This window comes from Calypte anna, chromosome Z, assembly GCF_003957555.1.
Source record: "Calypte anna isolate BGI_N300 chromosome Z, bCalAnn1_v1.p, whole genome shotgun sequence".
In the NCBI taxonomy this organism is placed as follows: domain Eukaryota; kingdom Metazoa; phylum Chordata; class Aves; order Apodiformes; family Trochilidae; genus Calypte; species Calypte anna.
This window is the reverse complement of record NC_044274.1, coordinates 31,405,325-31,421,356: the sequence shown is the minus strand read 5'-3', so window position 1 is coordinate 31,421,356 and position 16,032 is coordinate 31,405,325. Positions and strand designations below refer to the sequence as shown.

The 16,032-nt window shown below is 36.1% G+C and overlaps 1 protein-coding gene across 1 annotated transcript in view; it reads right to left on the bottom strand.

Moving 5' to 3' along the window:
* Positions 1–2,320: 2,320 nt before the first annotated feature.
* The window catches only part of LOC103539273 (hippocampus abundant transcript-like protein 1), a 34,468-nt gene continuing 20,756 nt past the window's right edge, over positions 2,321–16,032 (bottom strand). Inside the window, exons 7-12 of the mRNA XM_030467932.1 lie at positions 15,315–15,428; positions 13,508–13,579; positions 11,381–11,493; positions 10,353–10,450; positions 8,435–8,592; positions 2,321–3,863 (exon numbers count right to left, since the gene is read on the bottom strand). Of these exons, the coding sequence (XP_030323792.1) occupies positions 3,654–3,863; positions 8,435–8,592; positions 10,353–10,450; positions 11,381–11,493; positions 13,508–13,579; positions 15,315–15,428 (765 nt within the window). The 3' untranslated portion in view covers positions 2,321–3,653. The remainder of the gene's footprint in view (positions 3,864–8,434; positions 8,593–10,352; positions 10,451–11,380; positions 11,494–13,507; positions 13,580–15,314; positions 15,429–16,032) is intronic.

The following is a 16,032-nucleotide window of genomic DNA, read 5'->3' as shown; positions in this document are numbered from 1 at the left end:
TCTGAAACACAACAAATGAGACAGCATTCAAACAAACTTGCTTGTTTGCTAGAGGAAATTATGCTTGTTTCCCTCAATCACATTAAAATAGGCTATTCTGCTTGTCCTGGTTCCCAGACATTTCCCTATTGACTAAGAAGTGTCTGAGCTTAGTCAGTTAAGCTTGGAAGATCCTGTAAGTGAACGCTTCTGGGCCATATTAACAGGAAATACTGAGCAGACTTTATTTTAAACCAAATTATGTTCTTGTTAAAAGACGTTCGCATACCACTATATATGACAGATGGGTTAACACACTTCTTATGTTTTATTTTAATCTTCCAGGATGTTATACCCAAAGTATCGTAGCATCATACTTTTCTAACTAATGCATGTACACAGAAGTAAAAAATCTCTGCAGAGCTGAAGAGTAAAAGAAAAAAAGTGTCCTAAGCATAGTTCCCTAGGTCTTTTGTCTCTTCCCTCCTCCCCTGTTTTTTTGGGGTGGGGCAAGTTTATGTTTGAGTTCTCCTGAAAAAAAAGGAGAAAAATACATTGCAACTAGAACATTCAACAGCTCGACACAAATAAAGCCTAGCAGCTAGACCTTGAAGTAGCATGTCCGTTACATCCCCAAGGAAATGAGGCACTGTCTTACTGCTATTACATGTTCTTACACTGCAATAAAACATGCCCTGGAGCAGAGGTGTGCAAAGCAATACACTGCGGTACAGGAAGAAAATTTTAGAATTTTTGTTTGTTTTTATCTAAAAAAAATTAATAAATAAATAAAATTGTATTAATATATAGTATACCTTGGCACTGTCACCCTCATATGTTCTGTGAGTTAGATGGTCATATATCATGTAGACAGTACACAAAACAGCATGGGGGAAGAGTGTTTCACAATACAAAGTGGGCTTAACACTTGGCACCCTTACTCATTTGTTCCTTTTCAGTGTATTGCTACATGGTGCAGCTTTCATGTGTCCAATTAAGTGGATCTATGTATTATGTTACATAGCTGTAACTAAACTAACACTTACAAAATGACCAAGTGCTTTAAAAAGGTTCCTGGAAAAAACACCTGAAGGTTGAAGGTAATACCAATATTGCAAGCTACAAGCAAACATGAAAATTGAAGGGCTGACACTTCTGCTCCTAGTACAAGCCCTTCATCAACCCCATTGCATGTTATTATCAGTGAAAATCCAACCAGATTTGAAAAAGTTGGCCAAAAAATCAGAACATCAAATTACTACTTGAAATACTAATTACATCCACTGTCACTAACAACAAAGCTGAGTTTAAGCATTTCTTTAGCGTTAAGGTGTTAGTCAATAATAGTATGAAGGCATCAAGATCAGTAGGACATTTAAAAACTAACTGCTCAGGATACGGAGACAAAAATTTACAAGTTTTATCTGATACATCTGAGGTGAAGTGATACTCAGATACAGCAATAGTAAAATTCTTTCACTGGATCACTAATGCATAAGCTTGTGCACCATTAGACCCAGAAGCACACCAACTGCTGCAAGTTGCTGTCAATATAGTTAGCTTTATAGAACCAAGTCAACACTTGAATCTTTACAATACTTTGGAAGGAGATTGGGAGTGATAATTATGAGGTTCACGGGTTGAAGTGCTTGAAAGAGAAGTTGAAGATGAGTATTCACTTTCCTTTCATAGAAAGACAAGTACTCCCAATCTGCTGAATGGTTCTGTGATGAAATGGGCCTGTTAGGACTATGACATATAGGCCCCTATTTTAGAAAAATGAAAACATTTAAGCTATTTTTTTCAAGGTAAAGGTGATATTTAACGAGTGAGGAAATAACTACTTTTAAAGAAACTCATTTTATAGACAAAGCATTTTGAAAACAGAAGTTTGGAAATCCACCATAATGTAATTTTGTTGAGAAAAAATAGTGCACCTATAAAAACTCTCACACTGTATACTTGAACTTGGAAACAGTTTTCCAACATTTTAAAAAAACTTCTAAATTAAGTTTTATTGGATTTTCAGTACACTTCTTAAAAAATACAGAAGTTAAAGATCTTCCAGTTAGCCTGCAAGTACAACAGATTGACACAGGGGAAGACAGAAACTCACTAGTTGAATTTTAACAATAATTGGTGGCAAGACTCGGAAATGATTGTTACCATAAAATTAGTCTGTGCCCCCTCAAGCTGTAACACTATACTCAATGACACAGACACAAAACACCAGTACAACAGAAGTTCAGGTACTGTAATCCAGTAAAAGAATTAAACCACTTCTGTTCTGAAGCAGAGAAGGCACAACAGTGAACTTGAAAGAAAACTTGTAAAAGCTAGAGAGCTTAAGATACAGATTTATTATGCATTAGAAAGCGTATTAACTTAAAAAACAAACTGCATAGTACAAAAGGTTTGTTATTTCTCCTCAACATGGAAGTTTCAAAAATATATATTTTTAAAATTTATGCAGTCAATACATAGCCCTTCTAAAAAACTATGTATCTGTCAGTACCCTCATTACATTTATAAATACATGATTTACACAGCATTTCACCCAGAAAAATTAAAACTCCTTACAAGTATCTACATATATTGATATATACAGGAACACTTCATTAAAGTTGGGTTTAATGGTCCGTTTAAACTGCAGCAAAATGCATACAAATCTGTATTTCTCACAAAATGCCTCTAAAAATTAGCACAACCATATCTCCTTTAAAGCATCTTTTAGAAAGGAATTTGATATTAATGTATCCATGAGATTCAGTGGGTAAGACAGTGATACAAAGGCTAAATATGATTGATGACTGAACAGTAAGTAGCAGTTAAGGCAGAAGTGAAAAGAATTAATAGGAAAGATTATTTCCCATGGCAGATAAGGTGACAAAATGCAATAAATACACATATTTCTTTATGTAAACTACTCTTGTACCCACTGTTTTTCTTGCCTCAGGAGTGCCCACATTTCTGACACTGTTCATTTTATAAATACAAATCCATTTTTTTAATCAGCAAAGCATTTGCCGGATTTGCTTTAATTACTCAGAACTGAGTGTTCTGGAATGTGGGCTTAAGACTTTAATATAATTTTTGTTCATGACTAATGACTGTCATGTGTGATCATACACCCCCAGAAGCTATCTCAGTGCTTTCTGGTAACCAGTGAACTTCTTGGTACTAAATAATATTTGAGAATGTGTCTTCAGAAAATGCAATTACTTTTACTGAAAACCACTACTTCAAATACCAGAATTGTATCAGTCTCTCTCACACTCTGAGGCCTACATGTGTCATACATGCAGATAAAAGGCATAAAAAATGCAAAACAACCTTTAACAGTGGTGGAAGAAGGTGTTAAGTCTCAAACCTGATTACTTACATACAATTTTGAAAACTCATAATTCAAATTAAAAATAATAATCCATCATGTCTGTATTCTACCCAGCACCAGGATTTCACACAGCATTTGCAGTCCATTATTGGGTAGACTCACACCAATCTGTGACCTGATAAACAAAGCCTCCTGTAAGTAAGGTATCAATCTCAAGCATGTGAACTTCCCTTGAACACTGGTGCATTCCTTTCAGAGGCCAGATACTCCACATCCCATCAAGCTTACTGGGCTGCAATTTGGTGAATGACTTTATTCCAGTCTCCTCAGAAATTAGTCTTCATACACTGCTATCTTGCAGCAATGGTTCAATGTCCTCTTCACTACTTTGTTCTAGGTTGTTATTCAGAGTACCGCTGATGCTGTTGCTGTGTTTTCTGGTACTTTGCTGGCTTCTCATTCTGTGCTCAGGAATGAATAATGCCACTAGAAAAGCCAGAATAACAATGCAAGCTCCAACCAGGAAAGGTGGACCAGGAACTATTGCTTTCTGTGGGGAAACAAACATACCAAAGAATTCATGAAACTTAAGGCAGGAGATAATGGGAGACATATTTACAGTGACTACCAAATTTATGCAGACAAGTTCATATGTGCACTGCAGCATGATTTTTATCCATCTACAGTTCCTAAAAATTCCTCATCTGATTTACACACTGATCTAAAAAACAGAAACATATTCAGAACTACCAACTACCAACTGATGCTTCCCTGCATTTTTTTTTCCTTAGGCAGCATGTCTGTTAAATCAGCAAGACTCCTATCAAGATTAATAGGATATAGTTCCAGCACTCAGAAGTTGAAATACCCAATGAATCTTTAACTTAACTTTTTCCACTTGCATCCATGGCTGAAATACTTTAGAATCAAGTTAGTTATATAAACACTCTTCAAAAAACTTATAGGGGTGAGGAAAGTAACAGCAAGCAATGCAATACCTGCCATTCTCATTGCAGAGAGAGGTTGCTGGCACATAAACCAACTTAATATTTCAAGTTATTCTTCCCTGCTTCCAAGAAACTTATGTTAAAACTTAAAACTACAGCTATCCACTTTTATAACCAGAATTAAAAATAAGCACCAGAAACATTTTAAGGCTAATTTTAAACCATCTAAGTTTAGTGACAAAGACCTATGTAAGAAAGTGTCAACAAGAGATTTTTTTTTTTATTAAAGAACTTTTCTGTATTTTTGTCAACTAACACTAAATAAAAATCAGAAGATAAAACTTATCAATCCAATGTACTTTTTTTCTACCAAATGAAATGCAGGGAAGTTATTCTAATATAAAGTAGGAAAGCAGCTGAAATTAAGCACACAGTAACAGGACAAGAGGCCTATTTTTTCTAAACTTAGAGTATATAATCACATTAACAGAATTTTTATTGAAAATTTTAAATTTTGAGGTGGTGCTAAGCTGACAAGTACTTAAAGAATGTAATAAACTCTCATAAATTAATGTCCTCTGTTTGTAATGTAACAGCTGGTTTATCTGAGCAGCTTTTGAATATTCCACTCTTGCAATTACACTGAAGGGAGTAAGAAGTTTGGAAGAGCAGTCTGTGCTCATTGCACTGCCAAGTGTTACTAGGACTCTCTAAACACAGCTTACAATTGCACTGTTTGCTCTAAGGGTTTCCTATGGGTAACTGTAAAGATGCAGCTTCACTTTACTCTTTAGGCTCTCCGAAGCCTCTTTACTCTTTAGCTCCAAAAACAGCTACTTACATGGAAATTAAGACAGATATGCTCAACTTCCACTACTTATGCTCTGCAAAGCATACACACAATATTTCTTAAATATGATGGAAGGGAATCATTGCAGCTCTCCCACTTCCAAGAGAAAAAAAAATGATATTCAGTAAAATTCTACTCTTCTAGCCCCTAGAGTAACAGAAATTAACAAAGGCAAGTAAAAAAAAAAAAAAAAAAAAAAAAAAAAGAAAATTATTAAGCTCACTCTGTTTAGAAAAACACCAGAAATTACCACTAGGATGTATTCTTTTCCATTTTTTTTTCTACAGGTTAAGTGACTGAAACCTGCACCCAGCCTTTCCAGTTACCACTGTTCAACTATGAAAGGTTAGACAGGCATTGTATCTAATTATTTGTTTTAGTACTTTGTCCATCAGTGAATACAGAAGGTTTTAATTCTGAGAGGTGCAATACTAAATTATGACAACAATCAGCTTTCACTAACTAGTGAAACTTTCACTAATCAGCATTTTCGTAAATGGAAAAAGACAACTTTCTCTCAATGTAAAATGTGTTAAAAGTTACACAAAGCTTATCCTTCCCATTAATAACTTTTAAAACACCTATAAAAATAATCTATTTCTGATAACAACTTAAAAGTCTATTTTCTGAATTTGCAGTACACCCAGTATTACAGAAGTGGAAACAAAGGAACTGTATTTAGTTCACCTCAACAACACATTAGGTCTGATAGAGGCTGAATACTGTAACACACATCCTGACCAGGTTCCTAGACTCATTGCCTTTGATAAGCAGGAGTAGAAAACAAACTTAAGTGTCATTAAAAAAAAAAAATAAAGTGCTTTAGTCTGTGAAAAGCATTGTTTAGAGTTAGCTGCAGTTTCACAGGCATCCAGTAGCTTTTGAAAACAAGCTACCTGATCATTTAAACTTGTTATTAAAAGGCTTACTAGTGAACATTTATTAGCATTTAATAAAATGAAGAAAAAAAATCAAACGTACATCCATAAAGCAGCTCCTAGCTATCAATTTAAAACACTAAACAAAATGAGAAGACAGGTACTTTGCATTTGGACCCTGTGAACCCAAGTGTTTTATGCTACTACACATTTGCCTATTTCCGTATCTAATCTCATGCATTCCCCAGTTTCCACTTCCACTCACTTTGCTTAGATCAACTTTTAAAAATATAAAATATTTAAATTGTGGAGTTCTTTCCCACAGCAATATTAATTTTTTTTCCTACAAATCCCTATGTTCAAATATATGTATTTTTATTTTTATTTTCCTCAATAAGTTTTACATGTTAGGTACCTGGTAACGATTAGCACAGAAAGATGAAATTACAGACATTTAACAAAACTTATGAGTGCATACATAATTAAACATAAAAGCAGTCACACTGAATTTAGAATAAAAAGGAATCTTAGTTATGCAAATACTTACTGGTTTTGGTGTACTGCTAACTAAAAAATGCCTGCCTATTTACTAAGTTTTCTAGAAAACAAGGACATCTGAATTACAGTTTAATTACAATTACATCTTAGAAAAATCATTATTTTAGAAGGCAGCTCATACATTACATTTCAGAGCAGGAACTACTTCTACCACAAGCTGTACAAAACTCCGTAACAGAAGTTCTGACTCATCTATAGTTTACTGGAACATTCAGGTGCTCCACTGTCATACATCTGGACTACACTTCAGAAAAAAAAAAATAATTAAAAAACACATGGATACTATTAAAGTGACAGAACATAGTGACATTACTTGTAACCTGCCCCCAAGAAAAGCTTCCATGATTCAGTACTTTAAAAACAGAGTTCAGGAGCAAAATTTTCAGAATCAGAATCATCCAGGTTGGAAAGGACCTCTGAGATCATCAAGTCCAACCCTTGATCCTCTGCCACTGTGGTTACCAGACCATGGCCCTGAGTGCCACATCAGTCATTTCTTAAAAACCTCCAGGGACAAAGAATCCACCACCTCTCTGGGCAGCCCATTCCAATGTCTGATCACCCTCTCTCTAAAGAATTTCTCCCTAATATCCAACCTAAACCTCCCCTGGCAGAGCTTAAGTCCATGCCCTCTTGTCTTACTGAGAGCTGCTTGGGAGAAGAGACCAACCCCCCCCCTGGCTCCCACCTCCTTTCAGGGAGTTGTAGAGAGTGATGAGGTCTCCCCCAAGCCTCCTCTTCTCCAGACTGAACACCCCCAGCTCCCTCAGCCCTTCCTCACAGGACTTGTGCTGGATCCCTTCACAGCCTCCTTGCTCTTCTCTGAATCTGCTCCAGCTCCTCAATCTCCTTCCTGAACTGAGGGGCCCAGAACTGGACACAGGATTCAAGCTGTGGCCTCATCAGGGCTGAGTGCAGGGAAGAATTTTAACTAGTGGAAGTACAAAAAAATCTTGAAAATCTGAAATAATTACAAAACTTATTCCATATTTTACTACAGTTTCCTTTTTCTACAACAAAAAGAGTGTATTTACCCCCTTACTCTAATACTCCACTTAGTCTTCCTGAGCAAATTATGGAGCACATCACTGTAGGTACAGTTATTTACATATAGAGTTACTCTGCTGTCCTCCTTAATCAGCTTAGTGATAAGTATCACCACCGTGTCAAAAAGTTCATTCTTAGCATGTTGAAAAAAGAGTTAAATTGTAGCTGAAGAGATCAGAGTAATCAAAGTAAAAACAAAAAAAGTCCATAAGATTCTCTGAACTCTGGTGAGAGTATATTTATCTTTCAAGTCAAATAGGAAAGAACAAAGCAGACAAAAATGCAGACCTCAATCAAAGATGGAAGATATACAATAAAAGACTGAAGGGAGTTCTAAAGAAATGCTGTCTACAATGGACTTTTCAGTCCCCCACAGGGTTCATACAGATAAGGAAAGGTGATGAACTGCAATGTTACTTTCACTGAAAAAGGAATGTATCTCAATTGCGTACTGAACTGTTATGTATGTGAACAATTAACTTATTGTTGTGAGGTTCAAAGATAAACTTGGTAAAATTTGCTGAACACACACATATTACCTTCCTATTGTAAAAACTTCATGTTTCACTGCAGTTCATTATTACATCTGTCTTTTGAGATTTGCATCAAAAGAAGATAACTGATTCCATTAGAACACTGAGGCCAAACCTGCTACTACTGTAATTTTTAATATTTACTATGAAATTAAAATTATGAGTTATTGTAATAAGTTAATAAAGCTTGCATGTGAGAATTAAGTAGTTCAAGAATTAGGTATCAAGATTCTGAACCAACCAAAAATGACAGATTTTTATCCCTAAGATTTCTACCCTGCAAACATCACACCAAATTTCAAATTTACCTCATCACCGGGATCTTGCATTGCTTTTTTCTCAGAAATCTGATCCGGTGGCACTTCGTTGAGCTCCACATGAAAGAGAAAGAAAATAAAGCCATACAGTGCTGGTCCCAGGCCATTGCACAGACCTCTTATTCCAGTTATAATTCCTTGAACAACACCTAGTGAAGAAACAAAAATAAGAGTTTGATTTTGTGTTTTATCTTTTTATTTTTTAACAAAGAATGCAACACTCAGAGCCAACAGCTCTGAATGTATTCTAATGGCTGTTCCAAAATAGCTCATCTCAATTATTTCTACATACCAAGAACTTCAGAAATACACTGAAGACACCTTTGCTGGATTAAAATAATCTTCTGCATGACTGTAGTCACTGTACTTGCATGCTGCTGGAAGTGATGCGAGTTTTGCATGTGAGTGACTAAATTTATGTGCATCTCTAATTTTCTGTTAGATTTCTTCCCAACTCACGCAAAGCCTACAATGAAGAAGGCAGACATAAAGCGTGGTACTGGCTCAATTGATTTTCAAGTGAAATTTAGAGTAATGCATCTATGTCTTGAGTGTTGCTATTGGCAAAGTATGTGCAATCTGTAACAGACTTCTTCCCTTCACCAATCTAAAACCATGATTTATTTAAGTATCAAGTAACTTATTCAGGGCAGTAAATTCAGAAGTCTTGCAGTAAATTCACAATATTAGATTGGCTGCATTTTACAGCACATTATTTTAAAAGCTTGAAAAACCGAAGTTCTATAGGTGTATTTCTGTCTCAACTTCATTAAAGGACTGTGTCAAAAGAATTTACAGTGTTGTCAATCTTACAGATTAGCATTCTACAGAACACTATTTTTACAGTATTCATAGTCTGCATATCCCCTTCCTTCTTAAGGCAGTAACTTGTACAATGGAAGGAAAGAAAATATGCCAACAAGAAGTTACTCAAGCTTTTTCTTCAAATGCTGACATGTAAGCTTTAAAACTTTGTGCCACTAGGTGGCAAAATTTCACTCTGGAAATTGTATGCCTGAACTAGTAATTTCCTCCATGTAAAACAAAAGACCAATTTCTTCTGTTAACTAAAATATTGATTTCATTACATAAATGGGAAATAAGACTTTTAAAACTCATTTAAATGTTTCTATTAAAAACAGAGAAAGGATGTAAGGAACCATGTAAAATACCTTTCAAACTTAAAAGAATTCTACCTACTAGAACTGCATCTCTGACTATTTCAAGTTGTCGAGTGTTAAAAAAAGACTGATGCTTACAAATTGTATGTACAAGATATTTTAAAAGAGAACACTAAGTTCAGCTATGATACGTCAGTGTTATACATCATGATGATTTCCTCATTAAATTTTAAACAAAATGTCCTGATTTTTCCTTCCCATTCACATCAAAACCAATGACTTTTCCTGTCTTCTCAGATCAACTACTTCCTTATGCTTCCTTTTCTATTCTTGAAAAATCCAAAGTATTGTAGGGCCAACTTTTCTGCATGGAAAAGAACATCTTGTATAGGCTTATATTAATCTGGTAAAATGTGATCTCAATTTCCATTAAGGAGGTAGCATTGTTATTATTATCTACTGACAGCACATACTTTCAATATAAAAAGAAGAGGGAAAAACCCATGAAAGTTGCCACATCTGTTTCTGTTGCTTTTGTAGTACCTTTACGTGAAACTACATGAGAAATAGTTTATCCGAAAAAAATTATCCATTTCACAGTGTAAATTTGATAAATTTCTGTAACTCCTTCCTCTCTACATAGACTGGCGGCCATCCACAGCTACTACCAAAGAAACTCAATACTCATCAACGTATTTGAAAAGCATACCTAGATAAGTATTCTGCTTTCTAGACAGTCATCCAAGAAAGAAGCCTGATGCCAAAACATAAATTCATGTGGTGCTCACCTTGTTGATCTGATTCTGCATTTCGTGAAACCAGAGCACTGATTGCTGGGAACGTAATGCTTGACATTGCTGCTACAACTCCTGCTGCCCACATCATCCTGTGTTAAATGCATAATTTGAATTAAAAATGAAACTTCCCATATAATTACTCCTTATCCCTCCAAAAAGGGTCACAAGGGGATTCTCATTTAAGCCTTAATGCCCTTTCAAAAGTAATCTTATTGAAATACCTAAAGACTGAAAATTATGAGGTCAAAGCCTGCTTACTGATCCCCTTCCACAAATTATCCTGAGGTTGTTGGAACATAAGCACATTTCATTCTACACTACCTACTACAGTAGAGGCAAAGAACGGAGTGGGAGTGAAATGATGCACAGACTTTCCCTCTCCAAGGACTATACAAAAGAACAATCTCACAGGGTGGCTCAGTGAGGCAGTTGTCTAACTTGTATATCTCACTGGAAAGTGGTCTGATAAAGAACAAGCATTCATCTCTAGTCACAGTAGGACTAACTCTGTAAAGAAAAAGCTGTTCCATCTTATGGTTCTATTTCACTTTACTTACAGACACTTCCTCCAACAAAAGTAGGTCTAGATAGCTCGCAAGACCAAATATAGTAATAGAATGGCAAGTTAAAAAATAAATATTTAAATTAAAAAGTGTGGAGGTGCAGGTAACTCATTACAATGGATCTAATGGAATTAACTGCAGATAATATACTACTTACTGGCTTGTGAATTAAAAAACTTTCTAGCCACATTAGTAGATATAAAACTCAGTAAACAAAATGGTGCAAAAACTCCTATTCCAAAAGAACTGTTGCTGTCTGCAACTTAAATTTTTGGAAAATTCTATCATTTCTACATGTGCAAAATACAGGCTAAACTATGGTAGTGTAAAACAAAACATAAGAAACATATATAAAACATATAAATATTAGTGAGAACATAACTAAGTGGTAGAATTTCTTGAAAAAAAAATTTTCCATTCCTCAGCAGGTATGTACCTATGAAAACGTGTGCTTACCAAGACTGAGATCCAAAACCATACCAAACCAGCTGAAGGATCTGAAAGCCAAGGCCAAGGAGAACTGTATTCTTGTTCCCTATTGACTTCATCAAGATACTGAGAAACACTGTCTGCAAGACAAATTGGTTCATGCAGAAGTTATTTTTTACAAGCCAGACTGCTGAACTACTTTCTCCTTCTACACAGAGTAATTCAGAAGATCTTTTAACTGCTGAGGGACTTCACGTTATGTGTTCTTACCCCCTCTGTATTAAGTCCAAAATGCCAACTAGGTATATCAGCATTTGATGATATTAGTACAAACTATTAGTTTCTACTTCAAGACATCAAGAAGCATATGTGCTGCCTTCAATATGGACATTAAATACCAATATCTGTTTCGATTGTAAAAAGGCTTTTGTTTCAACCTCTACAACCATTTCATTTCAGACTATGGAGTTCCACAATAAGTGCTGGTACCCAAGTTAAGATAGTATAAGCTGAATATGGATTGAATTTACCAATATCTACACATACTAGAGAAAAAAAGTAGTGAATCTCAGAAAAAAGTATTCTCTTCATGTCTGATGAGTGACTATCCAAGTGTACAATTAAAACCAACAAGTAAATCCTGGTGCTTTCCAGCTTTAACACATGCCTTAACAATTGCCTGAAGCCAATTCCTAGACATCTTTAAATTTTCTGCTAACTCTTTTCAACACTGATATAACCTTTTTATTTCTACATGGAAACTAACTCTAATGGAAGGCCCCTTTTTTTCACCTTTTAAAAGTCCTACTGCTGAAGGAGAAGGAGGTCCCTATTTAGATACAACAGCAATACACTCATGGCAAGAAGCAGACTGTTCCTAGTAAGGCAAAGTCCATATGGACAGCTTCAACCAGTTAAACAGTGCACAAGTTTTTCTTCAATGAGAAATCCAGCAATGCATCAGTAAAAAGCAAGACAAAAGGGACGAGAAAGATCACACAGCAGAGCACAATTGCTCTCTCACTTCAGTAACACTGATTTTCTGGTTTCTCATTCTTTGACAAAGATAGGTTGAAAGCTAAATAGCAAAAGCGGAGTAATTCTATCTACATGTGATTAGTTCTTTCTGGAGATACTCAACTTGCCAACACAAATCAGTATTTATGGAGCAGGTTTATTTCATTCAGCCACTCTCTTCAAAGAGCTCAAGATCTCTTCAAAGAGTTCAAGAATCAATGCACAGAAAGCATCCTCATTTTAACTTTGAATATTATGAGCAAGAAAGGTAACAATTTTAGAGAGTTATAGCAAAAAGTACAAAAAGTCTGAATAAAGTATGACTGGCAAATATGAGTGCAAATAAAAGCATCAGAACAAACCAGAGATCAAGGAGTAAAAAAATTACTTGTACTGATAATGAAATGACACCAGTAAAACTGGTCAACATTGAGAAATGTGTTGTTTACATTAAACCAATGAGACTTCCACTCTGCTAATAATGGCAGTGAGGTTGCAGAACACTGTATGCACCATTTCCTGTCCTCTTATCACAACAGGAAGACAAACTGTACTAATAAAGACACCAGTGATCACATCATAAAAACTGATTTCTAAAAGGCATAAAAGACCTGCCCAAAATCAGCTCACTGTTCCAAGTTAAAAGGTATGAAAGTAACATACCAAGGTCCCACAGTTCCTCAGCCTCCATACAGCGCCTAAGTAAACCTGGACAGACCATATCAGCACCTCTATCATTTGCACCCAAGTTTGGTAGGATGAGCTAGCTGAATAGCTGCAAGTGGCATGAGTTTTGCTTAAAATTAAACATTTTGCTTTCAGAAGGTCTTGCACTAAGTAATCAATGTCCTGCATCATTCTAACTATTTAAACACAGAGTTCCAGTCAACTTAATGATCTAAGCTTAGCAAAATTTAGTTTCATTTTCTGCTAGTCAGAACCAGTATTTCTAAGAAAAGCAGCTTTAAAGCAAGACATTTATACAGACTGTATACTAATAAAACCTTTAACAAATGCAAGATACACTGATATTTTAGAGCATGTAAGTATACTATAGACAAGCTTAATAATCAGAAGACTGTGCTTCAGAATTCAGTTTGTAACGTTTAAGAAAATACTTAAAAGAATTAAACTTACCTGAACTACTATGGACAGAATGCCTACCACAGCTATAAAGCCTGCAATGCTAGCAGATCCAAAACCTATAATCTGAAAAGAAGCAAATAATGCATAAAGCAAATGCCAAACACAGTAAGTGGTATTAAGAAATCATATTGTTCAAGAACAAGCAAGAAATAAGAAAACAAAAACTGTCTCAGAAAAAGGAGACTGAGAAAGTCAGGCACACAGAAATTGAAACTCTCTGTCCCCTCCCACAAACACAATTGCTCTTCAATAAGGAAGATCCCATCTCAAGACATAAAACTTCAGTAGTCAAAGGGCATAAAGGTCTACTGAATGTTAACCAACTATGTTATGTTAACCAACATGTGTGCTGGGTTTGGCTGGGACAGAGTTAATTTTCCTTATAATAGCTAGTATGGGGCTATGTTTTGGATTTTTGCTGAACACAGTGTCGGTAACACAAGGATGTTCAGAATTGTTCCTAAGTGCTTACACAGATACAAGGTCTTTCCTGTTTCTCAACCCACCAGTGAGTACACTGAGGGTACACAAAAGGTTGGGAGGGGACAAAGCTGAAGAAAGAGAACCCCAACTCACCAAAGGGATACTATATCCTATATGACCTCAAGCATACAAAGCTGGAGGGAGAAGGAGGAAAAGAGGTCCATCACAAAACCTTTCTGGTTGGGAAAGTTTTTAGAGACTTGTCTTCTAACATCTAATTTAAACTTCCCCTGGTACAACTTCAGGCCATTTCTTCTTGTTTCATTGCTTGTTACTAGGGAAGAGAGACTGGCCCTAACCACACTTCAACTTTCTTTCAGGTAGTTGAAGAGAGAAGTAGGGTCTCTCCTCAGACTTCTCCAAACTAAACAACCCCAGTTCCCTCAGATGTTCCTCTTAAGACTTATGTTCCAGATCCTTCATCAGCTTTGTTGCTTGCACTGGATTTGCTCCAGCAACTCGAGTCTTTCTTGTAGTGAGAGTCTAGCGAAACACAGTACTTGAGGTGCAACCTCACCAGTGCAGAGTACAGGAAGACAATCACTTCACTAGTGTTGCTAGCCACACTACTTCTGACACAGGCCAGGACACTTTGGGCTTTCATGGCTATCTGGGCATGCTGCTGGCTCATATTCTGCCAACTGTCGACAAACACCCCCAGGACCTTTTCTGCCAGGCAGCTTTCCAGCCACTCTTCCCCAAGCCTGTAGCATCAGTAGCATTACCTGGGGCTTTCAAGACCAAAGTGCAGGACCCACTAGTTGGCCTTGTTGAACCTCGTATTATTGGCTTCAGCCTACTGGATCTAGCCTGTATTTTCTATCTGCCCTGTCTATGGATGATTAAAGTGATGACATCTTGCCTTTCCAAGCAACCATTATGGGTGATGGAGCCCAGCTTTCCTAGAGATGGCTGAACACCTGCCTCCTGATGGAAAATAGTGAATGGATTCCTTGTTTTGCTTTTATTTCATGTGCAGTTTTTGCTGCACCTATAAAATTTTTTTATCTCAAAACAAAGGTTTCCTCACTTTTACTCTTCTGAATCTGTCCCCTGTCCCAGCAAGAGGAAATGAGCACAAGTGGCTCTGTGGTGCTTAGTTGCTGACTGGCACCAACAAAATACAAGCTAGGTCAAGGTTTATGCATCAGGAACCAATTGTTATTTAATTGGCTTAGTAGAGTACTCTGGCTTTATTTCTTTAAAGCTATCTTTCGCCAGAAAGCACTTTTTGAGCCAACTTTCAACAAGAATCTGGTCTTAGGGAATAGTTAAATAAACATCCTTAGTAAGATGTGAAGAAACCAACACTTACCTGTCTCAAGTACAGAAAAAAGCTGGAATACTGGCCAGCTTCAGGCAGATAGGAGAGAAACACTGTAATACAAATCGGGAGAATTGTAGAATCTTTTCTAACCTTCTTCAGAGACTGCAAAAGAAATAAACAAAACAAGTTGGGATTAATTTTTTCAAATCCATTTTACCCACTGGTACAAGTAAAAAAACCAAAAAACAAAAAAACCCCACACATGGCAGCAGCTAAGCTGAACATTGTTAGAAACAATTCCCTATTGCATAAGATTTGTGGTTTCTGATTCTTCTGCAAGTTTTTTTTTATTTTTTAAGTTAATGTTGTGTGCCAAGTATTAACTGAAAGCAGCATAATAAAATATTTAGGGATGTAATTGTTCTCCATAATATGTCCCGAAAGATGTTAACAAACGATATAGGCCCAGAACAATTGCTTCTCTTCCCAAATCATGAGTATTTTTCATTGTACATGTCTTGTATTTGTTCAGCCATAGTAAGAATCAGTATGGCCAAGAAGTAAACCATGGAAAACAAACTTTAACTGCAGTCATTCAAGAATGTCACTTGTTTATCAATATTCACAACCAGTTTCCACAAGGATGGATCACATGAAAAACAATGTCTTTTCACTCTTAAGATACCACAGCGTAACAGAAATACGAGGTATTTAAGTATGAACAAGTGAACGAGTTACTAGTAGAGACTGCATACTATGTTTTAAG